The 27,769-nt window shown below is 41.3% G+C and overlaps 1 protein-coding gene across 8 annotated transcripts; it reads right to left on the bottom strand.

Moving 5' to 3' along the window:
- Positions 1–906: 906 nt before the first annotated feature.
- Positions 907–27,769, bottom strand: lrch3 (leucine-rich repeats and calponin homology (CH) domain containing 3). 8 transcript variants are annotated; one of them, XR_003937133.1, is made up of 23 exons: positions 27,460–27,767; positions 21,347–21,491; positions 21,110–21,236; positions 20,594–20,699; positions 20,024–20,160; positions 19,831–19,940; positions 19,651–19,744; positions 18,443–18,533; positions 18,213–18,361; positions 16,841–16,893; positions 16,674–16,719; positions 16,488–16,601; positions 16,288–16,332; positions 16,082–16,135; positions 14,376–14,444; positions 12,796–12,858; positions 12,647–12,677; positions 11,846–11,959; positions 11,667–11,755; positions 11,187–11,324; positions 11,022–11,099; positions 4,800–5,116; positions 907–4,661 (listed from the first exon to the last, which is right to left on the bottom strand). XR_003937133.1 is itself a non-coding variant. In XM_030152375.1 (22 exons), exons 1-22 carry the CDS (start codon positions 27,722–27,724, stop codon positions 4,952–4,954), a joined length of 2,283 nt encoding a protein of 760 aa, XP_030008235.1. In that variant the 5' UTR covers positions 27,725–27,767; the 3' UTR covers positions 907–4,951. The 8 variants fall into 8 exon arrangements, 7 of the variants coding, with proteins under 7 accessions (XP_030008235.1, XP_030008234.1, XP_030008237.1 ...); XM_030152375.1 differs by having other exon boundaries at positions 907–5,116; XM_030152374.1 differs by lacking the exons at positions 907–4,661; positions 4,800–5,116 and adding an exon at positions 8,999–9,691 and having other exon boundaries at positions 27,460–27,768.

Raw genomic sequence — 27,769 nt, 5'->3', positions numbered from 1 at the left:
CGTTCCAAACCACCTTTCTGGTGTCATTCCTCAGAAATAGGCTTGAAGATGGACCTGTGGAGTTGAATGAATGAAGAATTCAGAGCCAAGCAGAGCATTTACAGTTTATGGAGACCACAGGGAAATGTGGGAAAATGAAGAATAACATTTTTAAAAAAAAAAAAAGCAAAATATCACTCCTTAAAAAAAAAAAAAAAACTTACAATTGACAGTTGTACAAAATGCATCTTGGGATATTTGCAGCCCAGTCACCACCCAGTGCATCCTTAGTTTAATAGATGAGACAAGAACATCATCTGGGAATTTCATCTGATCTTGGTTTGTGCAAAGTTTTAAATGGAACAGAACTTGGACCTCAACTAATGACATTTCACGAAAAACTTCAAAGGTTTATCATCTTCGATAAAGCTGCCGATCTGTGAACTGTGTCTGGACACGCCTCTCCACAGGGTGATGAAGACCAGGACCAGGACCAGGTCTCTGGATCCATGTCTAGTCAGATGCTCAGTTCTTCCTCTTGTTGGACCACTAGAGGGTCTTATCTCCTGTCCATCTGATGCTTTTTTAAATTTGATTGATAACACGTTGGCCAGCGTCTAGATTTTGAAGAGAAAACCACAATGAGCTGGTCCAGGATGAATCCCACCTTCACCGATGGGGAAGGCTCCGCCCCCTGACCCTGTTACTGAACGGTCCAGGAGATGGATCCGACTGGAGTCACGATAACATCCATGCATCACAAATGAAAAAAACTGAGCTTCTGTTTGTTTCCATGTGGTTTCTGATGTTTGTTTTGTCAGTTTCTCTTGTTGATCTGAACATTGAAACCTGATCCTCATTAGTGAATTTAATTAAACCCAGAACCAGATTCATCTTGATGGATTAAAACATGAGCTACGTCGTCACTGAAAAGAGTCAAAATAAAATATTTATTTAATGCAGTTAAAGTCCAACTCTTCATACAGCTGTGTTCAACTCTTTATACAGCAAAATTAAAACAAAGTGAAAAAAGTCAAACTGAAAAACTCCACAAAGGAAACGGTGGAATGTCCTTCGCCGCTGCGTCGCCAGCACGACGAAGATGCCACGAAGACATACATCTGTACAAACGCCATTGTCAGACAGGGAGTGGGCGGGGCCAGGTAAGGGGTTCCCCTGATTGGACAGATCACCTGTCAATCAGGAGCTGAGGGCGGAGCGGCCCTGCTGCTAGAGGACAGATGCTGCGTTCAGGTGAAGTGGGAAAGTGGATGTCCTTTTCAAAGTTTTTCAATTAAAGATCAGATTAAACATGTTGGTATTTTGTCATTAAGGTCATCGATATTTTAAAAACTTCCAGAGAGTGTCATCAAAAAGTCCATCCTCTGAAATGTCCAGAGAGATGTCAAAAACAAGACTTTTAGAGACACACATCTTCAACACTGATGGATGAGTCTTTTATGTAATTTCATAATTAAATCCAGCATCATTTATTTTGTGTCATTTTTCTTTTGTGCCATTTTACATCAGTAGAGTATGACTTTTTATCACAAAAGACGTAACTGATGTAAAATAATGTAGGAAGTAAAAGTAAAGTCTGGAAAATAAACAGAATCAAGTACTTCATTGTTTAATCATTAATAACATGATTTAATATGAGTTACTCTGCATTCCCAGCGTGGCGTTCAGGGAACCACGATACTGTTTGTTTTTACGTGTCCATCGTAGGTTGTCAGAAAACATATAAATGTCCCGTGTTTCCTGAACGCAGCATGAGGCCTCATTTAAAAAGCGAATCCAAAGCGACAGCGTGTCTCGTCCTGTCCAATCAGAGACAAGGACGGAGACTCAACAGAAAACAGAAGAAAAGGGTACGGCGGCTGAAAGGCGAACAGACGTTACAGCAGACCCGACTCGGGGTTCGTTTCATGATCTGCACAAAATCAGACCAAAATGTCAAGAGTCAAAACGACCCAGCGAAACATAAATCATATTAAAAACAGGAAACTGATATTGTGTCTTTTCTTTGTCATGTTTCGTTTTTTGTTTCATTATTTTGACTCCAATCTGCAACAGGAGACAATGACCCCGTTTTCCTTTAGTGTCCAGTTGCCATGGCAACAGCAGCAGGTAGCTCCGCCCAGTGTTTTTTTTTTTTTTTTATAAAGTTACACACTTTATTTATAATGTCTCTCCACGTCATCATGGCAACACAGAGTTCCATATACTTTATCTATTTACAGAATATATTTGTACACAGAAGGTTTGATAAAGATCGAGCTGAAAGTGTTGGATTTTAATCCTCTGCAGCGTCGTAGTGTCAAACATAAAGTGACAGAAAAATTCAGTCCCAGAATGCAACAGCTAATTGGTTGAGCTGATCATCATCCTCCAGTCACATCAGGACATTCAGTCTCCGCCTCAAACTGAAGGTTTAAGCCTCAAATATTCACATATCCAAAAGCGTTCAGGAAATTCACATTCACATGAAAACAAGATAAAACTGATGCGTGATTTCGTCGTGAAAGACAATAAATATTTTCTAGGTTTTGGACCATTATTAAAATAATTTAGCATGTTAAATAAATAAAACTACATGAAATAAACACTAAGAACATACTCCGTTTGACAATCAAACCCTTGATTTTATGTCATTCCCAAATATATCCAGTATTTTCTCCTTTAATGGCTCCTGATTGGCTGTTACTTTATTACAGATCCTTCATTGGATTTTTTAACGTTGTTTTAAATTAAATGTGATGAAAATATTTGACGGAAACAGCCTGTTCTGTCTTAGTTTATTTTCTCTTCATAGTTTTGTGGTTTGATTCTTCAGTTTATTATGACGTGAAGAAGGTCCTGATGATGACGAGGAGTTATTGATCAACTCTGACTGAAAAATAAAACTAAATCAGAATAAGGAGGACTCAAAAGAACATAAAAACCAGAAGTTGTCAGGTTTCATCTCCAGCTGCTTCTTCATAAAGAAACCAAAGCCAGTTTGAAAATAAAGGTCCTACTGCAGGTTCAACCATGGATGTGATGGAGAAACGAACAGCTGAACATCCAACTCAAATGTAACATGGAGCTAACATTAGCCGTTAGCGCCACACTGACTCCAAAATTTAAACATTACCTAATGTTTCACTTTATGACTAAAATCCTACAACCACAGCCGTTAGCGTCATACTGTCAGCTAATATTAGCATTTTGAACCTAAATATTACACATCTTTATGCGTCAGCAGTACGTGTCCCTACTTCAGATGTAGCGAAAAAGCTACATTAGCTTAAAATAAAATCAAGTACATTATTAACTAACATTTTAGCTAGCTAAAAGAAAAAAAAAAAAGCTAATATTAGCACTGTGCATTTTCAAACTGGACACTGTACATGTGTATTCTGTAGCACTTAGCTTTATTTGCAGTTGCTACACCACCCGTCATTAGTTTTCAGTCCGTTTAGCAGTGAGCTAGATCGTTAGCTTACAGTTGGCAGTGTCTCTTTACTGTATGAACCAACTTACTGTTAGGTAATATTAGCAATAAGCGACATTCTTGCATCTTTAAACCAACTGTGATGTTGGTGACATTTGCAACAAGTTTTATTAGTGTCATTTTCAACCTGCTGTACATTTTTAGACACCGTTAGCATGTACAGCCATGTTTAGCTAGCACTGAGCTACAGTACATTCATGACTGAAGTCACTTTATCCATGGAATTACATGGTAATTATTGTTTTGAAAAAAGTTTTATGGTTAATTTTTTGTTTAAAGTAAAAAGTAAACCCTGTTACCCAATGTGTTAATCTGAGGAAACTTTTTGGCTTTGAGTCAATGTGCATTGAAATCTACATCCTCATGATCGCACGTTTAGTGTGCTTTATAGAACCAGAACTAAATGAAGTCACATTAAGTTAACCCACTACGATGACCCATTATAGAATTAAAAAAAAAAAAAAACACTGAGACTGAGCTGAGACACTGCAGTCAAGAGTCAACAAGGTCATTTCTAGCGTCAAAGGTACAAAAAAAAACCCAAAAAACATCTGAAATTACTTTAAAAGTCTACAAACAAAGTTAAAATCAAAGTGCACTTCACTTTGAAATTCAGGATTCAGTAACCATGGCAACAGCTTTGGCTCTTAGCTGCAATAATGTAACATTTAAGATTCCGACAGCTCCGATTGGCTCCTTCTCCCAAAGCAACAGCAGCTGATTGGTCAGAACATGATCAGACACGTTCCGTTGTATCTCATTAATTGATGCGACACAATCGGATCCGTGAACACACTAAAACATTTTTTACTGTAGTACTGGCATATTTAACCTATTGTGGACTAATACGACCGCAGACTCATCCTGTACATTCAGCCCATTTATCTGGAATATTTTTGCTGAGATCCCGTATAGTTTAATTGTAAAATCCTGTACATATTTATTGAGTCATCCTGTATATTTTTGCAGACTCGTCCTGTATATTTCTGCGAAGTCACCCTGTATAATTTAGCCGAGTCATGCCATATATTTTCATGGTAAAATCCTGTACATTTTTAGTTACCCTGTATATTTTAGCTAAGTCATCCTGAATATTTTTGCCGAGTCATCCTGTACATTTGTCCGGAGTCATCCTGTATTTTTTTTGCTGAGTCATCCTGTACATTTTAGCTGAGTCATCCTGTATCTTTTTGCTGAGTCATCCTGTATTTTTTTTGCTGAATCATCCTGTATATTTTAGCTGAGTCAACCTGTACATTTGTCCGGAGTCATCCTGTATTTTTTTTGCTGAGTCATCCTGTACGTGTCCAGAGTCATCCTATACATTTGCCGAATCGTGCTTCAGCTGTTGGTCTCTCCATCTGGTCCAATTTGTCAGTTTTTACCTACGAAGCGGCTGCAGGTTTCTGACCTTTAACCCATCTCGCTGCAGTGTTAAAGGAGGTTGTGTGCGTGTGCGGTTCGGGGCAGGGGCGTCTACATGGCAACGGAGGGTCTGGACGTCGTCGGCGTCGTGGTGGTGGCGCTTGTTGAGGTGACGGAGTGTCTGGGCGGGGCCAGTTCAAGCAGAGCGCTGACGGTCCCAGCCACCTGGGGAAGCCCCCGCTCCTCCAGGATGTGGAGAGGAAGACACAACTGACTCTACACAGATCGACACCACAGAAGAAGACACAGAAGGCCAAAAGAAAACAACAGAACAGAGGGTCAATGGAGGGTAAAACAAACGAATGGACAACAGAACTGTAACCATGGCAACAGGAGGTTTAAATGAGAAACAACTCAGACAAAATCAAAGAAAACTGACGCAGGAAGAAGCAGCAGCAGATAGGAGATGTTTCCATTTTATGTGAACACATCACCATGGAAACCACATAAATCTACAGGACAAACTGTCAGCTTTCACTTCCTATTAATACGATTTATTTGGCAGCAGTAAAAAATAAACAAAGATAAGAATGAAAGATAGATATTTGGTCCAAAATGGTAGAAAACTAGATCTTAACTTTCAGTTCAACAACTTAGTGACAATTAAAGACACTTAGAAATTCCTGTTAGTGTTTTTCTCTTTGGTGAAACTGTGAGTTTTACCTTTAAATGAATTATTTTCCTGTGTAAGACTTTTGAAGTTCTCAGTAAGTGCATTCATTGTCTTTGTTATGAGGGTTTGTACATAATGGAGACTTATTAAACATCACTGAAGTATATATTATTAAACAGCATCAGTGAATAACACTTTAACAGACCTTGTGTTTTGTCTTTAATACAGTTATTGCTATATTTGGTTGCACCACATGATATTTGATAAATGGACGTCAATGGACCAAGTTTGTTTGGAAATGGTCACGGTGAGATTAAAAGAAGTCTCAAAAGAATTAGAATAAAGACAAAGAAGTGTTGGTTCGACGTCATATGATATTGTGACACTAAATAACAAACAATCACATAGAGCTTGTGGTTTTTAAAAATTGGTTCAACTTTTAACCGAAAACAGAGTTGGACAGAAAAGGTCAAAGGTCAAGTGTTCAAGAGAGACAGGACTGAAGGTGCTTCAGCTGGTTTTATTGTTAACAGAGTTCAGAAGGAAAAAAACACAACAGTCTAGTAAAAACACTCATCATCATTCAAACCACGCATTCATTGGCTGCTTCTGGTCCACATCTCTGATTGGACGTTGATAGACTGGACAATTTCATGGACGACGTCGGTTAAACCTGATTAGATTCAACAGTAAAAAAAAAAAAAAAAAAAAAAAAAAAAAAAGACGTGTGGACGCTCCAGAATCTGACCAGAACTTGAACGGATTATTCATCACCGTTATATTAACTATAGTCGCTTTTCCATTGACCCTCAGATTGCCTGAATATAACTTACACATAAAAATTCACCAAAAGGGAAAAATGACCATTTCACCAAAACTCTTTGTTTTTTGATGAAATGTTTTTGTGCTTGCAAGAGGTGGTTTTTCAGGCGTAGCGAAGTTGGTATGTCGTGCAAAACTGAGACTAGAGTCACATGAATAAAAGAAATGGATGTTGACGGATGTTACAACAAGAGAAGAAGAAGAGTTTAACCACAAACATGTCACGATGTGTGTGGACACTAGAGCTGCACAATATGAGTATCGTCATCGCAATGTATGTGTGTGCAATAGTCACATCGCAGGTCCTGCAACGTAGGAGGCAAATGAACTCAACATGTTCTCATCTAATTTCAAGGGTACCTGACACACACTGCGCATAGTGATCCACCAATCACAGTTGCACTTAATCAGTTTGGAGTGAGTCACTGGTAACAATATTGAAAAATGAGCAACGAACAAGAGAAAATCACGGTAAATGAAGACTTGGTGCCAAAAAGAAAAGCACCATCAGTTATCTGGAATTATTTCAGCTACAGGAAGGATGAAACTGAAACACGTGTTCTGTGTCAACACAATGAGAGGAAACACAACTAATTAGTTTGACCATTTATGTCGGCACCACACAGCTGTTATATCCTCCTGAGTATTTTTTCATATTGCAATATATATCGCAGGGTTTAAAAAAAACAAACAAAAATGCGATGTCAGTGTTTTCCAGTATCATGCAGCCCTAGTGGACACACAGGGAAACCCAATCATTTTGAATTTAGTACCCGACAGAGGGTTAACGAGCATTCTAGATTCAAAACAACTGATATTTATGTTCGCGTTTATGGAACAACTTCCCCTGACGTCTCACCAGAATAAATACTGTAATTTCCAGTTTATAAGCCGCTACTTTTTTCACACGCTTTGAGCCCTGTGGCTTAAACAATGATTTGGCTAAATCACCGTCAATCAAACGCACTCGCGCAAAATTCTTCAGATCAGTCATTTTGCGCATCATGCACACACGCTCATCATGGAAAACACACGAAGAAATGCATATGAGGCAGCTTTCAAGTTAAAGGTGATCGATCTGGCTGTCGAACAAGGAAACAGAGCTGCTGCACGAAAGCTTGGCATCAGTGAACCGATAGTGAGATGTTGGAGACAGCAGCGTGCGGCTTATATTCAGGTGTGCTCAACAGTACGGAAATTATGGTGAAGAAATCATCGCATTTGTGATGTAATGGAAAAACCAACGTTACGCACTTCTGGTTTTTTTTTTAGATTTAGTAAATATCTGTAAAGTTTTGCACATATGTCCAATTGAAAAGCGACTTGTGATATGTTTCAGTTTAAATGAGCAGGTTTCAGTGTCTGAACTCCTGTAGATTCTGATGTGGAACCTTTGATCATTGTAATAGTAGTGAATGTTGGAGTTTAATCCACAGATAAACTCACACCGTCCTCTAGATGAAGTGAATAAAGACTCAATGAGTGATGTCAGGTGAGTCTTTGTCTTGTTATCAAATCCATAAATAACTGTCCAGTTTCTGAGTGGGGGGCTGGGGGGGGGGGGGCACTTCGCAAACAGTAAAAAACGCACTTGGATGTAAGGCACAGGGGGCGGAGCTTCAGCAGGCAGGAAACGAGCTTTGGGGTTGACCTTTGGATCCACTTTGGGAGACTGACCTGAGGGATCTGAACCAAGGTCCGGACCAAAACCGAGACCAGGTCCAGGATCAGGTCCAATTGAAGAACTACAGAAGGAACTGGTTCCAGCCGTCGGTTCCTGAACGAGTTTATTTCCACGACGCCGGTGACGCGTTCGCCCTTCAGAGCCGCTTTGGGTGAAAACGACCACAGAAGGTGAACAGAACCGTCTGTCGTCTGCTTTAACACGTTCTGTCATTGTTTTGTTTTTGTTTTTTTTATTTTCTATGTAACACTGCGTCATCTTGACCCGATCAGATTTCATCCTCAACGTCCTGGTTTCAACATGAAAAGAATAAGACGGAGCTTCATCTTTTTTTATCTCAGATTATCGACCACTCACTGTGGTTAACGGGTGTTTGGACCATGTGGACCAGGACCGTCAAACTCATTTATGTTCAGGATCCACATTCAGCCCAGTATGATTTTAAGTGGGTCGGACCAGTAAAATAACATAATAACATATAAATAAGGACAATCCCAAACTTTTTTCTATGCTTAAGAGTGAAAAAAGGAAAATCGAATGAAAGGAAAAGGTTTACATCTACAAACTATACTTTAAAATATGTGAATAACATGAACCCAAAATTTCTCAAGAAAATAAGTGCAATTTTAACAATATTATGTCTCAGTTTATCATTTACACATGTTTATTACAACTTACAGATCACAGCGGATCAACAAATGCTCAGAACATTTAGTAACAGGCAGAATATTGGTACAATTACACTGATTTTAAGAAAAATAATTGTAAATGTTTTCGTGAAGACATTTTCAGGTAATTTTACTTTTTTTTCACTAAAACAAAGAGAAAAGTGTATCATTTATAGTTAATTATGATGAGATATATTAGTATTTTATTGGTCTGACCCACTACCGATCAAATTAGTTTGTAAGTGGAACCTGAAATCACATGACTTCGACCCCAATGACTTAATGTTTTCAGTGCGATTTTTGTTTGATATTATTTCAGTCACCCCACGGGCCGGATTGGACCCTTTGGCCTGGTTTTGGCCCGTGGTCCGTATGTTTGACAATCCTGGTCTACACTGTTGAGTTCTGCAACATGATGTTTAATAAGGTTTGAAATGATGAGACATCGATAAGAGGAACTGGACTGGAAATTTTCAGTCAGAAATTTAAGAACCAGATGAAATGTTCTACAAAATTATACTCAGTTTGGAAGAAAAAAGTTACAAATTTAAGAAAAAATGCCAATCTTCTGAGATAAGACCACTTTACTATATATAAATATCAGTTTTGTTGTTAAATTTTCATTGTCGTTCGAGTGGATGTTGGAAACACTGACTGGATGGAAAAAGTGAATCATGTTTCAGACATTTAGGATTTTAGTTTTAAATGCATCACTAATACTGAAACTACAAGAGAGGCTTCACTTTTACTGAGTGAAGCTGCAGGACTGGTCTGATGTAAGGGGGTGGAGTCATAGGGGCGGGGCCTCAGGCGAGCGGCGCCAGGTGGACGTAAATGGCACACAGCGCCGACATGACAGACAGGTAGAAGAGGGCGAAGCCGGCCATCTGCACCCGGAGGGAGGGGCAGAGAAGGGGCGGGGCCATGGACAGTAACACACCCACTGTGCTGTAAACCCCGCCCCCTTTCCCGTCCAGGACCTCGGCAGCTGAGCACAGACTGTCCTGTTAGTGTGGACGATGGATGAGGACGAGGACAAAAAGTCAAACCAAGGAGTGAAAAACGGAATAAAAAGAGGATTCATGACGAGGAGGAGGAGACAGAAACGCAGCATTAGTCAACGTTAAAGAGAGTCATGAAAGAGAAGACGAGTGGGCGGACACGTCTGATCACATGACCCAGCATCACAGCAGACCTGCAGGTCCTGGTCTGAGTCGGATCACACTGTTTCTACGAGGACATCGCTTCAGGATTCACGGATTTGACTAAAACCTAATTTTCACATTTAGATACTGCAGTGTTTTCCCTCGGTTTGTGGAGGACTAATGATGCCTTCAAGTGCTGTCGGACGATTCCACTTGTGAATTCCAAATTACAAGTACGGTATGTTCAAGTGGCTGAAACACAATTGATGGTGACCTGCTACGTGGGTAAAATAGTTTTGGACGTGTTAATTCATCTGATACAGCATTTTTTTTTTTTTTTTTTGGTAAATTGTGTATGCTATAAACGTGCAAAACCATCAGCTAACAGCAGCAAAACTTTAATAAAACCATTGTTTATCAGTGGCCATGAATCACTGGTTGCTGTCCGCCATGTTGAAAAGATCAAAGGTAATTTTTATCTTGTGGATCAACATCTTTTTTCACAGTTCTCCAATGGAAAATACGATGTTCATCTGCAAGTTTTGAGTCTGTAACTACTCTTTACCATAATTCCCATAGCACGTGAAGGCAGCATAAAACTGTTCCAACCAAGACATTTTGTGTTGAAAATAATGTACAGTTTTATATAATTTTGGAACTATTACCACAACTGCAGAGGAAGTAAAAATCCTAGAATTCATGAATAAATCCATAACACATCCATTTAAATGACCTCTCTAGTCTGACAGATTTCAAAAAACCATAAATGAGGAAAACAGGAACCAACACAGGTCTATGAGTTAAAGTTAATGTTTATCCTAATCCACAACTAGTTTTAAGGTATTGATTTAAATGATAATTAATCCCAGTGTTCAACAAACCAGTCAATTTCCACACTAATCCACTTACAGTCCCTATGTGATTTGACACTAATCCAGTAACAGTTTAGTCTGGACCAACAGAGTGATGCCTTCAGGGACTGAATCTGTGATGTGGACAAACATTCTCATGTGGTTTGATCAGCTGTTTCTGACCTTTTAATCATAAATCTACTAAATAAACCAGCTGGGGACTGGAGGGATTAGTTAACCTCAAACCCTGGACCTGCGTCAACATCCTGTGACCCTGAGACGTCTCCGCCCACTCTGAGTGTCCATGCTCTGTCCGTTTCATCACGTTTAACTCCTACCTGTGGAACGCCAATCCGACGACACGCCTCCAGGAAATTCTCGACGTTCCTTCGACATTTGGCCATGGTGAGTTTAGGCTGCGGCACAAACACACACGGCGGTCACTGACATGCCTTACGACAGAATGGACCGCATCTCCCAGAGTTCCTAGCGGCTGCACTCACCACGGCGGGGGAGGGGACGTGGATGCTGGGGACGGAGCGCGGTCGAACATGATTGGCCAGGTGACACAGCACCACACCGTCCGTCAACGCCGCCCCCAGGTCGCTTGGCAACGACACCTTGAGACGGGCCTCGATGTTCTGGAAGAGATAAACAGGCAACACACCTGAATGATGTCATCAGACCAACAGCCAATCAGCTGCTTCCCACAACAGCCTCATAAGAGAGAGAGAGAGAGAGAGAGAGAGAGAGAGAGAGAGAGAGAGACACGTGTACAATGTACTGTATTTCATAAGTGACCCGTTTATTTTTGTGCATTTGTACTTGGTTTGTGTATTCTGTGTATTTGTGAGTCTGGACCAGGCGTCCCATCGACACATTAAGTGTAAACCGGGGGTGTGGTCTGGTTTCAGTCCGAGGTGTCTGATTGGTCGGTGTTGGAGGATGAGGCGTTCAGGTGTGGGTCACGGTGTGGGACAAACCTTGCGGAGCTGCTCCACCAGCTCGGCGTCCTCTCCAATCAGAGGAGGAGCAGTGGGAGCCTCCTCCTGGTTCTGAGGAGCAGTTTCACCTGCAGAGACACAACAGGTGATTACAGTCCTCTCATCCGATTGGACGCTGGCAAACAGGTAACCACGCCTCCTCTCATCGTCCTTCTCACCTTTCCTCTTCTCCTCTTTCTGGCCGAGACGATACAAGAAGCTCTCCGGTCTCAGGCTGGCGGTCCGACAAGGGGCCACACCCCCTGAACTGGGGTATGAAGGCGACTGATTGGCTAGGAGACAAAAGTGGTGGAGCCAAAATTAATCCATGTTTTTATCTTTTACTTCTTTGTATTTGTTGTTCTGTTGGTTTTATTGGATTATCATGTTGTTGTATACCACAGGTGTCAAACATATGGTCCGCGGGCCAAAACCGGCCCCCCGAAAGGTTCAATCTATTTTGTGAAAAAAATTACAACATGTCGAACTTGTTTTAGCTCAGGGGCCTGATATGACTTCAAGTAAAATAATTCTATAAAAACTTATAATTAATGACAGCTCCAAATTTCTACTTGGTTTAATATGAAAATAGTAAAATTACATTAACATTTTTTTACAATAAAATGTGACTAACCTGAATAAATATGAAATATCTAAAGAAAAATCTGTGTAATTGTACCAATATTCTGCCTGTTACTAAACGTTTTGTGTATTTGTAGATCCACTGTGTTCTCTAAGTTGTATTAATAATAAGCAGAGACAAAGTACTGTTGGATAATACTGAAGAAATTTCGAGTTGTACATGGTCGTTCAGGTTCACATTTTCATAAAGTATTTTTATGTTGCTGGTCTGCCCACTTCAGATCAAATTGGGCTTCACTGCAGGGGTGTCAAGAGTCTGACCCCCCTGTTGAATACAGACTCACTGTGTGTTTGTATCATATTGTGTTGTTGTGTGTCCACAGTCATCGTTGTCTCACCTGTAGGAGAAAGAGCGGCTCTGTCCTCCCCCTGCAGAGACACAACACACACAGCGTTACACACCTGGACACAGTGTTAAACACACACACACACACACACACACACACACAGAGAGTGCAGCTCATGCGTCAGACAGAGGGTGCAGTACCTGCAGTGGACAGGAGGAGGCGCTGTCAGAGGACAGAGAGCAGCAGCCGTCTGCAGACACGGACTGACATGCAAAAACACACGCAAATAAATAAAAAACAGGGAGGTTTAAAAACGGAACGAACTCAAAGGGAAAACAAAGGCAGTGATCCGACGTCTGTTTCTGCTGTTTCTGGAACTTTATTTTTCATGTAGAAACACATGAACCATGGTTTTTAACTTCGCTCATAGAATGAAGAACCTGCGCCGACGGGACGTTTTACACCAGGGCTGTCAAAGTCATTTTAATTTAGGTTCCATACTCAGCACAACCTGATCTGAAATGGGTCAGACCAGTAAAATAATAACATAATAAACAATAAATAATGACTCCAAATTTTCATCTTGGTTAAATGTGAAAAAAGTAAAATTACATTAAGAAAATATTTACATGAACAATCTCTCCTTTCACAATAAAATGTTAATACCCTGAAGAAATATAAAAAATGAAATGTCTTAATATAAATAAGTGTAAATGTACCAATATTGTGCCTGTTATTAAATGTTGTGTGTCTTTGCAGATCCACTGTGATGTGTAAGTTGATTATGTTAATAATAACCCCCAGACAATATTGAAGTTTTCAGGTTGTACATGGCTGTTTGGGTTACTCAAAGAGAAAAATGTGGATTATTATCTATTGATTATTATTTTACTGGTCCATGGCTTCAGGACATTTGTCATTTTTCTTTATTTGCCGATTGTTTACACTTTACAGCTAAATTTCTACAGAACGTTTTTAATGTAGTGTCAGTGACTTTTATAGGTCTGTTACAGACTACTGAACCCGTTTACACCATCTGCTGTTAAACCATTATTTATCGGAATTTCATCTACTTTTTTCAGCTCTGCTCACAAGGACCAAATGTTCAACCATTTTCAGGATTTCACCTTTTTAAATGTCACTACAAACACCAATCCTGAGATGTTTCTCATATAAAAAATGTCGGAGGGACGAGGCATTGGTTTCTTGGACACGTCAAAAATGATCAAAAAATAAAAATATGATTTCAATGCAAGTCAATGAGGGTCCTGAACTGAACAAGACTAAAACCATGAAAATTATTGAACATGTGGTAGTTTTGAGCACAGTTAAAGTGGTTTAAGAGATTTATGCAGAATTTTTTTTTTTTTTTTTTTTTTTTTTTACACACGTTTTTGGGTGGAGGATCCACAGAAGGTAATAAATTAGGTATAAATTAAAAGTTCTGTGTCCAGTTTAATGTTTTCAGATGTGAATAAAGTGTCTTTTTTCCCGTTCCATCCAATCATCATTACATCAGCTGTTAAAATCAATAATCTACAGGTTTGTGTTTGAGTAAAACGTGAACTTGGTGCCTAATTAGCAGAAAATGTTCCAAACATGTAAAGGGGCAGTGATTTTTGATGTAGAATAATGCTGTTTGTTGACTGTGACCTGAGTGACAGGTACGAGGTAGTTGTCCCTGGAATAACCCTGTGTTTACTTATGTCTCCACTGAAATATGCTGCGTCTATCGAGGCCGTTACCACAGTGATGTGATGATGCGGCGGCTTGTCGTCACCTGTCTGTGAGTGCCCGGACGCCTCTTTATCGTGTTCGTATTGGAATCGATTTCAAACACCAGGACAAACTGACAGACGGAGGGACGCAGACATACAGAAAACACCAATAAACAATGAGATAATAGAGAAAGGAAAGAAAAACAAACTGAAGAACAATGGAAGAAAAACAGGAAACGCAAAAGAGAGGTGATACATGACAGGAGAAAGAAGAACAAAGAGTTAGAGGAGATTAAATACAGGAAACGTACACATTGTTGAAGCTCCGATAGAAACTGAAAAACTTCGACAAGTTTGACCCGGTTCATCAGAACATGTGAAAGTCTCCATGGTCCGAGACCTTTGATGACCATGTTCACTTTTTAAATCGGAAAACCGGAAAGTGACAACGTGATTGGAATCGGGGCATGATTTGGTTCTGCTTCATATCTGTTGAGGTAGAGCGTCGTATGGACAGCAGCTGACCACCAGCAGCTGAGTTTCCATCCAGGTGTTTTCATTCAGGTTATTCCCACTATTACTTATTAGTTATATATCACTGTTACAACTACTATTACTATTATCACTTTATTATAGTCATTATTAGTTCTGTTATTATTAAAGACAGACAGACAGACAGACAGACAGACAGACAGACAGACATCGACGTCCTGTGGTCAATAAACATCAGAAGACAGTGGTCGTGATAGATGTAGCAATCCCCAGTGATAGCAACATCAGAAAGAAAGAACAGAGAAGCTCAAGGAATACCAAGGGCTGAGGGAGGAGAAAATATGGGGTGTGAAGACAACAGTGGTACTAGTAGTGATGGGAGGGGGGGCATTAGGGGCAGTGACCCCCAAACTGAGAGGATGGAACCAGCAGATACCAGGAACAACATCTGAGATCTGAGTCCAAAAGAGAACAGTCCTAGGAACAAATAAGATCCTGAACAGAACCCTCAGACACCCAGACCTCTGACAGAGGACCCAAGTCCAAAGAAGGCACCACACCACCCAGAGGTAGATATATGTAGTGCAAATTATACTACTGAAACATGATTAGATTTATTATTATTTATTATTATTATAATTATTTTCATTACTACTTTAACATTTATTCATACTAGTTGTTTATAATGTGCAATTGCCTGTTTTCCACCACTGTTTATATTTATATATATATATATATATATATATATATATATATATATATATATATATATAGTTATTACCATTTTCTTTCCTTTTGTCTTTTAATATTTCTTATATGTGTACATTCAGTAAATAAAGTTCTATCTAAACTGATCTTTAGACAGTAACTGTACATCATACTAATGAGTCAGTTTTAATAACATGTTTGTTAAATGTAGATGTTTTCTGCTTTCTTTACTCTAAAATGTGCATCATGGACCAAAAATTTCAAAGAATCTCAACTTGGCAAACACTGTTCTCCACTTTCCATAATCCATAATAATTTTATACTAAATTAGTGATCGATTAAGTCTAAGTATTGATCCATTAGTCGGACTCTGATATTAATCTGATCCATCAGTGGAGGCAGAGCCACAACACACTGTCAGGGAGGGGGTGGGTTTAGAACATAAAGGACAAGTGAGTGAGTGAGTGAGTGACAGGTGTCATCATGCTGCGAGGGCAGTTCACCACATGCCGACTTAAACTCTTAAAACACCAGAGCCAGGTGTTTGGGGGTGTGTCCAAATGCTTACCATGAAGAGGGCGGAGTCATCTGTGTGGGTGGAGCGTCTGGACGGGTAGACGTTCTGAACACACACAGACAGACAAACAGGTACACACACACAGCTGATGTACAGGTAAACGGAGGTGTGGAGATGGGGGCGCAGCTACACAGAGGAGGCGGAGCTAAAGGTCAAACTACAAACAACATGTATGATTTGAAGGTTCTGACTCTCACCTCGCTGTCCGGACTGGACTTCGACGGACTCTGAGCTGCTTTATGCTGAAAAACAACCACAGGAAGAGGATTCAGAATCAAATTTTACACAAATAAAGCCTAAAGTTCACCATAAAAGCACAGACACAGGACGGACATGAAAGTCTAGAGTACATCAGATTAGAACGTCCTCTGTCTCCGCGTCCATCCAACTGTCTCACCTTAGTGTAGGAGCCGACAGCGTCCCTCTGGACAGGTCGGTTCTTCTGCCGTTCTTCGTCGTACCTCAGAGCGGCGAGCTGAGCCTCCCTCCTCATCCTCTCCACGCCCCCCCTCTGAAAAAACACACAGTCAGATGGAAGCCCCACCCCTCCAACACTCAAACGCTCTGCAGCAACATGTATTACCTGAGTCTGAGCACCAGGGGGCGCCGCGACTCCATCCACCACGCTCCTGGACCACAGACAGACAGACAGATGGACATGAGGTTATTTGTACAGAAGACACTCAACTGAACCTGGTTCCTGTGGGTAAAAGTCTGTGGGTGTGGCCTGAGTCCAGGTGAGTCTTGTACCTGTTGTGCCTCCTGTCGTCTGTCCTCGAGGTGTTGCTTTTGACCGGTGAACCCTGGACACACACAGGAAATCAGACTTTCAGAATAAAGCGCTGTCGTCTATTTGACCTCAAACCAGAGTTCACAAACCAACCAATCACAGCTAATCCTCAGGACTTGAACCTGGTCTAGGGTTTGACCCCTTCGTCCTCCTCCTCTTCCGTCTTAACCCTAAAAGGACTACCATTGTAACAGACCTAGATATATTTATGTTGGATTTTTTTTTAACCCTTAGGGGTCTGAGCCTATTTTGGCTGTTTTTGAGTACTTTTAATTTTGTCTTTGTATACTATATAAAGAAATGTTTACTATACCCATGTTTGGTATCTTTTTTTTCAGCACAACTTCATCTGTCTCATTTGCCTATTATTTTTTCACTTTAACCTAATATATCAACACAAAAGGACAAAAAACACATAAAAAAATATATAATCCGATTTGAAAGATTTGTATAATTTATTGCATAAATAACATAAAGATGCGTAACGAACCTTTCCGAATACTTTAAAAGTGAATATTGGTTCCAAATATAAGGTATATAAAATCTAAATTGTAATAAATTAAAACTACACTCAAAAATTTGACATAAAAGCAGATCTTTACAAAGGCGTTTTCTCCGGAACACACATGGTCTTAAAAGGGTTAAAGGCATCACAGAACGCTGACTGCAACCCTGCATCTCCTTCTCAACATTAGCTTTAGTAAAACCTCCTTTGTTGTCGCAATGTTTGTGACCGACTCCATTTACATTGACACTAAAGTTCTGATCATTATCCGAGTTGTGGAGTTTTCATATCATTATTGATCATCTAAACAGGATAACTGGATTATGGAGAATCGGATTAACACACCTGGATTTGTCCCCAATACTCTGATGTCTTCATGCATGTATACAGGTTAATCTGATTTATTTAGTTCTTTTACATCTGCACATGCGGAAAAAAATGGTTAAAAATTGTAGAAAACAGAAGTGGCGCAGTCAAATGTGAGCTGAGGACAATAACAGGAAGATAAAGAAATCCAATCGTGGACTGAAACATCTAAACCTGCATTTATTGATTATCAGATTTCTGAAGTGCATGTAAACGCATCAGATCTGATTATTAAATTACTACCAAGTATGGGATGTTTTGGTCATGTTAACTTTCTTCTCTGATCTTCTTGTTGGTATATGTCCAGTTTCTTCATTCAAAGCGTGTCCTCTGGTGGACTGACGCAGTGGACACACAGTGACGTTCACACCAGTTCAAACGCACACACATCTGTTTTCATATGTACAAAGAGAATAACTGAAACCTTACTGGTCCCAATCCAAAGGGGGCGGGGCTCTTACCTCCCTGGTGATGCGTCTTTCGATGTAGGCCATGAACTGTGAGCTGAGGCTGGTGTCTCCTCCCCCTCCTCCTCGACTCCTCCTGCCTTCGTCATCCTCCTCCTCGCCCACGCAGCTGTCGATGAAGTCGATCTGCTCCAGCTCCATGTCTGAACACACACCAACAGGCCAATACTCGTACACATTCAAACAAACTGCCGTCATGGTAACCGCTGCATCTGGATACTCACATGACCCGTTCGTCAGAGCTCCGCCTCCTCCCCGGCCATCGTCTCGTCTCAACCGCGGGTCTCGGCTCATCTCGGACAGCTCCTCAGTGGCCTGGACACATTTCACTCATTAAAACTACTTACGTTTCCAGCATCGTTCACACTTTCAACTGAATGAGCATGAGTTGAAGATTACACTGAATTAACCCTTGAAGACCCAAACATCCACCGTCGATCTCAACCATCCACTGATGTAACTGTTTAATACCTGTTGATCCATTAATCCTACTAATCCATGTAAGTAATTGGTGTAAAATACAGTTTGTCACCTTTTCATGGTCATCAGATATGACCCATTTAGACGTTCAGAGGCTCCGTAGTCACAGTCGTCATCTTCTACAACACTGATTCACCAGTAAAACCCATGGAGTTGGATCAATGACAGTGGATGGACACACTGTGTTTATGTTCAGTTAATGACAGATTTGTTGAAAAATTCAGTTTTTCTTCAGTTTTCTCTGTTTTTCTATAATAACCATCAACTTTAATCTGAGCTTTTATGAACATCTACACCATCAGTAAATTAAATGCATGATTTTCACAAAAAAATGCAAAATACAGAGGATAATAATATAATAAATGGTGATGAATCACTTAAGAAAGGTTAAATATAGAAAAAAATTCATTTGGGAACTGCAACAAAAGTAGCACTAGGTCTTTATGGGTTAAACAAGCAATGTTTTTCATTCTGTCACTGATTTCCACTTAAAAAACATCAGTCAAATAAGCTACTTTAGAAGAACTGCAATAATACACATCTCAAGTTATACTAAAACCATCTATTTTAGTAAAGAAAAAAACCAAAATAAAAAAAGAGAAAAAAAAGCCACTGCAGCAGCAACACATAAATCTGACAGGTTTTCATTCTGTAAATATTATAAACACAATGTCACATGTAAAATGTGAATTCACTCTTGACATTTGCATCATGATAAATGGAAATCCTGCTGGTGTCATGATGAAGAGTGAAAAACAATCTAATTTTCTGATGAATCCAAGTGAATGACAGGCTTTGTTCCTGTGTCATATACGACACCACAGTCAGAGTATGTATAGTTTCACTGATAATAATCCTGTGAATCAACATTGAATGATGTTTGTGGTCAAACATCTGGCTCAGGTGATGTATGGTAGGAGGAGTCAGACTATGACCTTTGACCTCTACTGACCTCGTTTCCAGACCATCTCTTGTCTCCGCTGTCGACGCTGTTGAATCCTGAATCCAACGCTCCGTACGGACGTCCAGGATACAACTCATCAACACTGACACAGAAAACACACGTTACGGTCCAGAACACACTACATCACTGAGGCTTTTACTGACAATGAGGCTGCTGATGAGGTCTGACCAGGAGCTGAAGGTCAAAGGTCGTCTGTCATAGTCCGGGAGGTCAGGGGTCGTCTTGGTGGCCTCTAGGTTCAAGTACTTGAAGATGTGGACTTTACCCTTTATACAGATCTACAGAGAGCAGACAGTGAGTGGCCTTCATCTGACACACCTGTTCCCTGCTGCCAGACTGATGATGTCACATGCTGTGTTACCTGTGCAGGTGGGGTCTGGAGGGGGTTGTTGTCGAGGACGATGGTCTGCAGTTGAGTGAGCCTGCGGTAACAGACGGGGATGGACGTCACTTTGTTACAGGAGAAATCCAACCGGACCAGAGGCAGCTCAGACAGCTCTGAAAACACAACACACACCAACATGCATCACACACAGTGTCACCCCTGTTACCTCCAGTTCACCCTGTGGACGGTACACCTCCGCTCAGTCCTGTTACATCTCCATGCATTACATCATGTAGACGTTACACCTCCATCCATTACATCATGTAGACGCTATACCTCCGCTCAGTCCTGTTGCAACTCTTTCAACTATATCACAGAGACAGTACCCCAAGTGTTCAGTCTCGTTACATCCCTTGTTAGACCTGTTAACATCTCTGTTCAATCCCGTTACATCCCTCTTTAGACTTGCTACATCTATGTTCAGTCCTGTTACACATCTGCTCAGTCTTACATTATTTCTACATTTCGACCTCTGCTTGTCTCTGTGGCTGCGTTTTGACAGAGTATGACACAAACAGAAAAGGCAGGTGAACAACTGCACATTACCTGGTGGCAGTCGGACGAGGTGGTTCCTCCTGATGTTCAGGTCTCGCAGCGCCTCCAACTGGCCGACCTGAGATGGCAGCGTCTGGATCTCATTACAGCTCACATCCTGCAGGACGACAACCGATAATCAATAACTGATCACCACTTATCAGTAATTACTGATCAGAAATACACAACATAGGCGAGGCAAACATCATATAACACATAGAGTGCAATGTCTCTAATATCTCCAACTTTCAATGACTCAATCAACATTTACATTTCAATATTTCTGTTTCCAAAATGGTAACAAAAACTGTTTTTTCTTGTAATTTTTCCCCTGAACATTTACAAGATAAATAGTATTTATTATACTCTAGTCTTTAAAGGACAATTATATGATTTATGTGAATAAAACTTCTTTCATTTCAGTGACAGTTCTACAATGTGCCGACATGACTGAACGGTTTCCACTGAGTTCATCACACTGTTGTGGACTACAGAGACCAGGATGCTTTGTGGCAGAGATACACTGACCAGCTCCGTCAGGTGTCGGAGCTGTCCCAGTTCTTCTGGTAGAGAAACCAGTTTGTTGTTACAGGCGATGAGGACCTTCAGAGGAAGACTGCAGACGACCGGAGGGAGGACGGACAGCTGGTTCCGACTGGAAACAAAAGGAGTACAAATAAAACAACAAATAAATGAAACGACAAATAAAAAACCCCACAAATGAACAAAACAACCTGAGGTTCAGGTAGGTCAGGTGTGTGTTACCTGAGGTTCAGGTAGGTCAGGGCCTGCAGGTTCAGCAGACTGTCGGGCAGAGTCCTCAGACAGTTCTGGTACAGGTTCAGACTCTCCAGAGACACAAAGACACAGACGTCCAGAGGAAGCTCTGACAGGCGATTACGAGAAAGGTCTGAAACACAGAAGACAGACACTCATTATATTCTCAGTCTGTATTTAACTGAATATTTCATTTTATTTTTATCTGGTTTACAGTTTGTTACAGAGCATCTTCTGAATCTGTCATCTATAAAGAACCAGTACAAATCCTGATCTGTACCAGACTGAACACAAACTGAATATTACAGTTTTCATTACCTGGACAGATACTGATTAGTGTAAACATTTCTACTCATAATGTAATGAATGAATGTGCAGTGAGTTGAGTGCACAGACATTCTGCTCAGGATTCAGCAGATCGTTAGTATCTCAGTGTAAACCAGTTCAAGTAGAACCCTGTGAACTGAGACACTCATTGTACTTAAAACTTGTGACCGAGTCTGAAAATAGAAACGCATCATCCTCCAGTACTTGGCGCCTCCCACATCCTGTCAGGGCTGCCGCTGTCCAATCATACCACAGCATCAGGTCGTGGTGGTGACTGAAGCTGGCAGCGAGTGGTCACATGGCCCAGCGCGGACGGATGTGACGGAAGATAAAAACCAGTAAAATGACACAACACTGGTGAGATTTGTCCTGACGATGGAGCTCCACAACTATGATAATGATGATGGTTAGTCTAAGCCAGGCATGTCCAAAGTCCGGCCCGGGGGCCAGTCACGGCCCGCGGTCAGATTTTATACGGCCCACAGCTTCGGTTTTATAATGTATTCTTTATGGCCCTCTTGGACTGTTGATCCGAGTACATGAATCATAAAAGGTTCAAAATGCAGTTTCTCCTTTCACCTCATGGTGGCTCTAACTCTATCTGGGTCTGTGACCTTGCCGTGAACCATTTTTGCTAATTTCTAACCATGGCGCCTGTAAATAAAAAAAACGGAAGTTGACAGTGAGGGCCGCCGCTTCCAGGAGAGATGGGAATTACAATTTTTTTTCACTGAAAATCGAGGCGATTGTGTTTGCCTAATTTGTCAAGAGACTGTTGTGTTGTTTAAGGAATTCAATGTAAAGACACACTAGCAGACAAAACATGCTAACGCATACGACAAGCTAGCAGGGAGTGAGCGTTCTGAAAAAGTGAAGCAAATTCAAGCTGCTTTAAACTCACAACAGTGACTCTTCATGTGAACCTGGGAGTTCAGTGAATTCACCACCAAGGCAGGCTACCAAGTTGCCAGGTTAGTTGCCTATAATTGCTGGTGTTATGTACTTGTAGATGTGACACAAATATTACTTTCTGAATGATTTTGTGAAAGACAAGAGTAAGAGTCATATGTTTTCATCTTAAACGTTAACAGACTTTACATTACTGAGTAATATATGAGTAATGATTACTCATATAAGTCATGTTTAAAATGAATGTGGGGTTAAGATTTTTATCAACTTCTTGGATGTTTAAGATACTCCACACGGTTTGTTCTATGTTATCTGACTCCAGATGTGAAAGGAAGGCAGAATTTTTTTTTTTTTTTTAATTTGTTCACACCTGAGTGGCTTAGATTTGGTTACATTGCCATTTAAAAAAATGATATTGTGACAATGAAAATAAAGTTGTTTTTAAAATTATCGCTTTTATATGTAATTTTTACTGTTTAAAAAACGTCCGAAGGGACCACTGGCCCCTGTCAATCTCCACATTATCAGATATGGCCCTCTTTAAAAAAAGTTTGGACACCCCTGGTCTAAGCTGATCTAGACCTGAACCACATGACTGAGTCCAGATGAAGAGATGACGGCAGATGGTGTCACATTGGAGGAGGTGGGCGTGGTTCTGTCAGTTGTCAGGGCAACCGGGCAGGTAAAACAACCAGGTTTGCAGCAGCTGTGTTACGGTCGACCCTCAGAAATAAATAAACCATATAAAGAAAAAGAGAAAAACCTGTGGACATTTGTAAATAAAGACTGAATCCACATCAACAAGTGAAGATGAAACACACATCGGTGTCTGAATGTGACATGTTTGGACTGTAAACCTCTGATCCTGACGCAGAATTTGTCTGAACTGAAAACATGTTTCTGTACATATGAAGAGTTGAGCTCAGAGGTAAATATTAAAACTGACTGTGGTGAGACAGATCCATGTCCACTCAGATTGTGCAGCTGGATGACAGGAAGTCCACATGATCGCCTCCTTCACTTCCTGCCATGACCTCATTCATATTCAAGAACCCATGGGTTGCTGGACTACATTCACATCCCATGATCTGCTCCTCAAATTCTGACACAGTGAAGAAACCACCAACATACACTGGAAACACACTCCAGTGGTGCATTATGGGTTGTTTCTAGAGCAGCTCATTGACTTCACCCTGGAGGTAGAACCAGGATATAGACTGAATTTACTCACTTAATTTGGGTTTGCGTCAAATGCTGCCTTCAGGTGCTGTGAGGAAGATGATCCTTTCCACTTGAGAATTCAAAATTACGAGTGTGTTGTGTTCAAGTGCTTTTGTTGTCATAGTGAAATAAAAAATGGCTGACACAATTTATGGTGACCTGCTACATGGATAAAACAGTTTTGGATGTGTTAATTCATCTGATACAGCATTTTTTTCCTTTTTTTTTTTGCATACTTTAAATGTGCAAACTCCTCACGTGAATAAAGGTATTGTTTATCATTCGAGATGAATCCCTCGTTGCTCTCCGCCATGTTGAAAAGGTCAAAGTTTATTTTCATCTCATGGATCAAAATTTTTCCCCAGTTCTCCAAGGGAAAATACAGTTCATGTGCAATTTTCAAGCTTGTATTTACCATAATTTCCATAGCACATGAAGGCAGCATAAGAATGATGTGAAAGACGTCTAAACCCCACATACAGACCACTGGTCCTCTGTCTGCGAACCATGATCAGTTCAACAGCATCATCACAACTCCAACATCATAAACACAGGATGAGTCCAACTACCTGAATGGTTTAGTCCAAACAGCAAATCAACAGACCGGTCACACATACTGGTCTGATGGAACCATTTCAGAACCGGACACACTGCAGCTCAGACCAGGACAAACGCTCCATGTGGGCAGAGCTACATCTACATCAGAACCAACACATGGACCCGTGGAACCGACATCACACCACGAATACACTGATACACTGGTGTTAACTGAGGGAGTGTCATACACATTAACCTACAGACCTGGGGTCATGTTTGGCTGTGAACTCTGTCATCATCATCACTGGGTTGTTTTTGAATCATTCAGTGACTGCAGCTGGACCCACAGTTCATGTTAATCCATGTCAAGTTGAGTCAGAGATTCAGTCTGTTATGTGTTGGACTCTAGACCCACCTGGGGTCTAACAAGACCCTGAACCACCGAGGGTCTACCAAGACCCAGACCCACCTGAGGTCTACCAAGACCCAGATCCACTGGAGAGCTGCCAACACCCAGACCCACCAGAGGTCTACAGCGGCCCAGACCCACCTGAGGTCCACAAAGACCCAGACCCACCTGAGGTCTACTAAGGCATAGACCCACTAAGGGTCTACCAAGACCCAGACCCACCAGAGGTCTATCAAGACCTAGATCCACCAGAGAGCTACCAAGACCCAGACCCATCGGAGGTCTATCCAGAGCCAGCAGAAGTCTACCAAGACCCAGACCCATCTCTGCTGTGAATTATCCAATACTTATTTTGATAATCACATGCTGGTTTTAGTTTACAGTTTGAACATCATCACATCTGGAATATTCACCACCACTCCAACTGTTCAATATTTCCTGGACAGCAGCAGACAGTCAGATATCAGATGGTCTGTGAGTACTGGTCTGGGTCTGTACTGATGTCAGTCCAAATGTGGTCTTCCTGACTGTCAGATACCGATGCTATAACACGTTTACATTAAAATACTACAGAATGTCCAGTTAGTTGGCCAGTGCCACATTATCAGAGGACTTCAGTCCATAGAGTTGAGACCATGAGTCTCCTGTAGATGAACCGGATCTGGGGTCCATTCAAGGTTTAACAATTTTACAGCAGTGGAAAAACAGGTTACAGGTTAAAGTGGATGAATGGGAGACTGACAAAGAAAAATGATGACATGGTCCACAATCCTGAAAAACATAGCCCTTTTTTTTTTTTAATGTTTTTGAAATCCAATATTTGATTCAATATGTTCTCCAAATTTCTGAGGCCGTACTGAACGTGGTCAGTCCACTTTAACCTGCAGAAATAAATCCAGCACTAGACCAGTGTGACGAGATTAACATAGATATCAGATTATATCGATGTTTTTCGCAATGAACGCCAAATCATTATTTCTTTCCATTTTAAAGTATGATTTTAATTTCTCATCATTTCAATATTTGACCAAATAAACTATTGGTTGCATTTAGTTAAAAGATAAGTGTCCGATCTTTGTATGAACTCATCAACGTCTCATATGAGGATGTTCTGAGGTCCAATCACTGTTCATGATCTGAATGGGTTTCTCAACTCAATACCCAGCTTGTTATTCTCTGGTTTATGGAGATTTAGTTTGACTGTGAGGCTCTGTGTTAGAATTTGGCTAATAATTCATCATTTAAGGCTATTTTGATGCCATATGTAGACAAACCCTGCTCTCTGATGACATAAAGACTAATGCTTGTAACTCTGCATCTACCTGTGATGCTGCAGTGATTCATTAATTCTGGACTACAGAGTTTTATAATTGACCTACATGTTGTCATTTCATGTCATTATTTCTTCAACAGGAAAACATCACATTACACTAACTCTGCACGATAAAATGGACAAACTGAAGGCTTTTAGTGCAGACAAAGAATCAGTGTAAACACTGACATAAACTCCCCAGACTGACAACATTAACACTACAAAAAACATTAACACTATAAACAACATCAACACAACAAACTACACACAATGAAATACAGACACTGGTCCCTGAATGTCAACTGAGTTGGAACAAACTGTTATTTATTTAATAACAGTGTGAATGACTGTAAGAAAAGGTCTGATCATTTATCGGGACTGACATTAACATCATTTGATCACGGTCCTAAGGCTGGGTTTACCAATCATCTTGGAATTATGTGTCTATGATAGATCATTAATTCACATCTTCACAAATCCAACTGTTCAGGTTTAATTCTGGACGAGGTTTATTCTCACTATATTTAATTTAACTAGTTTTCACAACATTACAGATCATATACTGTGTTTCTAAGCCACAGATAAACATCAGGTTTCACTCAGACCCAAAACTCAGCTTTAAACTGACACAAATAATGATGTGAGATGATCAGATGTCAAACATGTTGAGCAGGTTCACCTTATTATCTAATCAGCATCAGTGTAACATTAACCAAACCCCACCACACCGGCCACAGGTACGGACTCCGACCGGACAGTCTCCGGTTCATTGCCGGTTGGTCACCCGTCCATGAGCCGCCGTGTCAGTGTCAACTCTGGTCTCACTCCGCCACCGTTAGCATGCTAACGGCTAGCTACAACAACAACAACCGGCCGACCGTTTCCCGGACTCACAGGTGTCCTGACAGTTCCGTTATGACCAAAACACAGGCCAAGACCCGGGCTTAACACGGGTACATCCGTCTGTGACACATTTAACAAGGTTAAACACGGGTCAGACGCGTTCAAACACATTTAGAACAGGTTTAGAAGAGTGAACCGCAGCTAAACTCTGCTAACTAGCCCCACTAAGCTAACACTGTTTGAAGGCGAGAGAAAGTTCAGTTCAGTCAAACAAGAAAAGGGGGATAGACCAGTTCGGACCCGGGCCAACGGGGGACAGGCGACGTGTTGGTGAAGTTACTACGGAACTTTTCCTCCGGACGGGTGCGCGGAACTGTGGGGACACCAGACGGTTCCCAACACCGGCCCCGTCCGCTCCACAGCCGTTAAAGTTGGACTTCCACCTTCTGCCGCCGTTAACTCCGTTAAACCGACCCAGAGTCCCTGGACCCGACCCCAGAGTCCGGCACCGGCCCGGCGCCCTGTCCCCGGCCCCCCACTCACCGGCCCGGGTGGTGTCCGTCAGGTCGTGGTTGGCGGCGCTGCGGGGGAACTCCTTCAGCTTCCTGCCGCTGAGGTTCAGACACCCGGTGGCCGAGGCTTCGTCCAGAGCTCGGTCCAAGGAGCGGTTCCAGGGCGCCGGGCCCACCGGTCCCAGGCCGTTGTTATTCCCGACCAAAACATTCCCACCACCGCCTCCGCCGCTGCCTCCAACTATGAAGTTCAGTCCGGTGTTGTCCGCAGACCCCAGCAACACCGAGGCCGCCATTACACACTCCGGCTGTTAGCTTCTAATGCTAACGGCTAACTCCCA

This window comes from Sphaeramia orbicularis, chromosome 13, assembly GCF_902148855.1.
Source record: "Sphaeramia orbicularis chromosome 13, fSphaOr1.1, whole genome shotgun sequence".
Classification (NCBI taxonomy): Eukaryota; Metazoa; Chordata; class Actinopteri; order Kurtiformes; family Apogonidae; genus Sphaeramia; species Sphaeramia orbicularis.
Note: the sequence above shows the minus strand (reverse complement) of the source record. Positions and strands in the feature narration are given on the sequence as shown.

Excerpts from the sequence above, each read along its gene's own strand:
- lrch3 (XM_030152373.1), bottom strand. The coding sequence starts at position 27,724 with ATGGCGGCCTCGGTGTTGCTGGGGTCTGCGGACAACACCGGACTGAAC. Across the intron at positions 21,237-21,346 it reads CTGACCTACCTGAACCTCAG|TCGGAACCAGCTGTCCGTCC; the intron begins GTAACACACACC and ends TTTTGTTTCCAG. Across the intron at positions 12,678-12,795 it reads CCTCCTCCTGTCCACTGCAG|GGGGAGGACAGAGCCGCTCT; the intron begins GTACTGCACCCT and ends GTGTCTCTGCAG.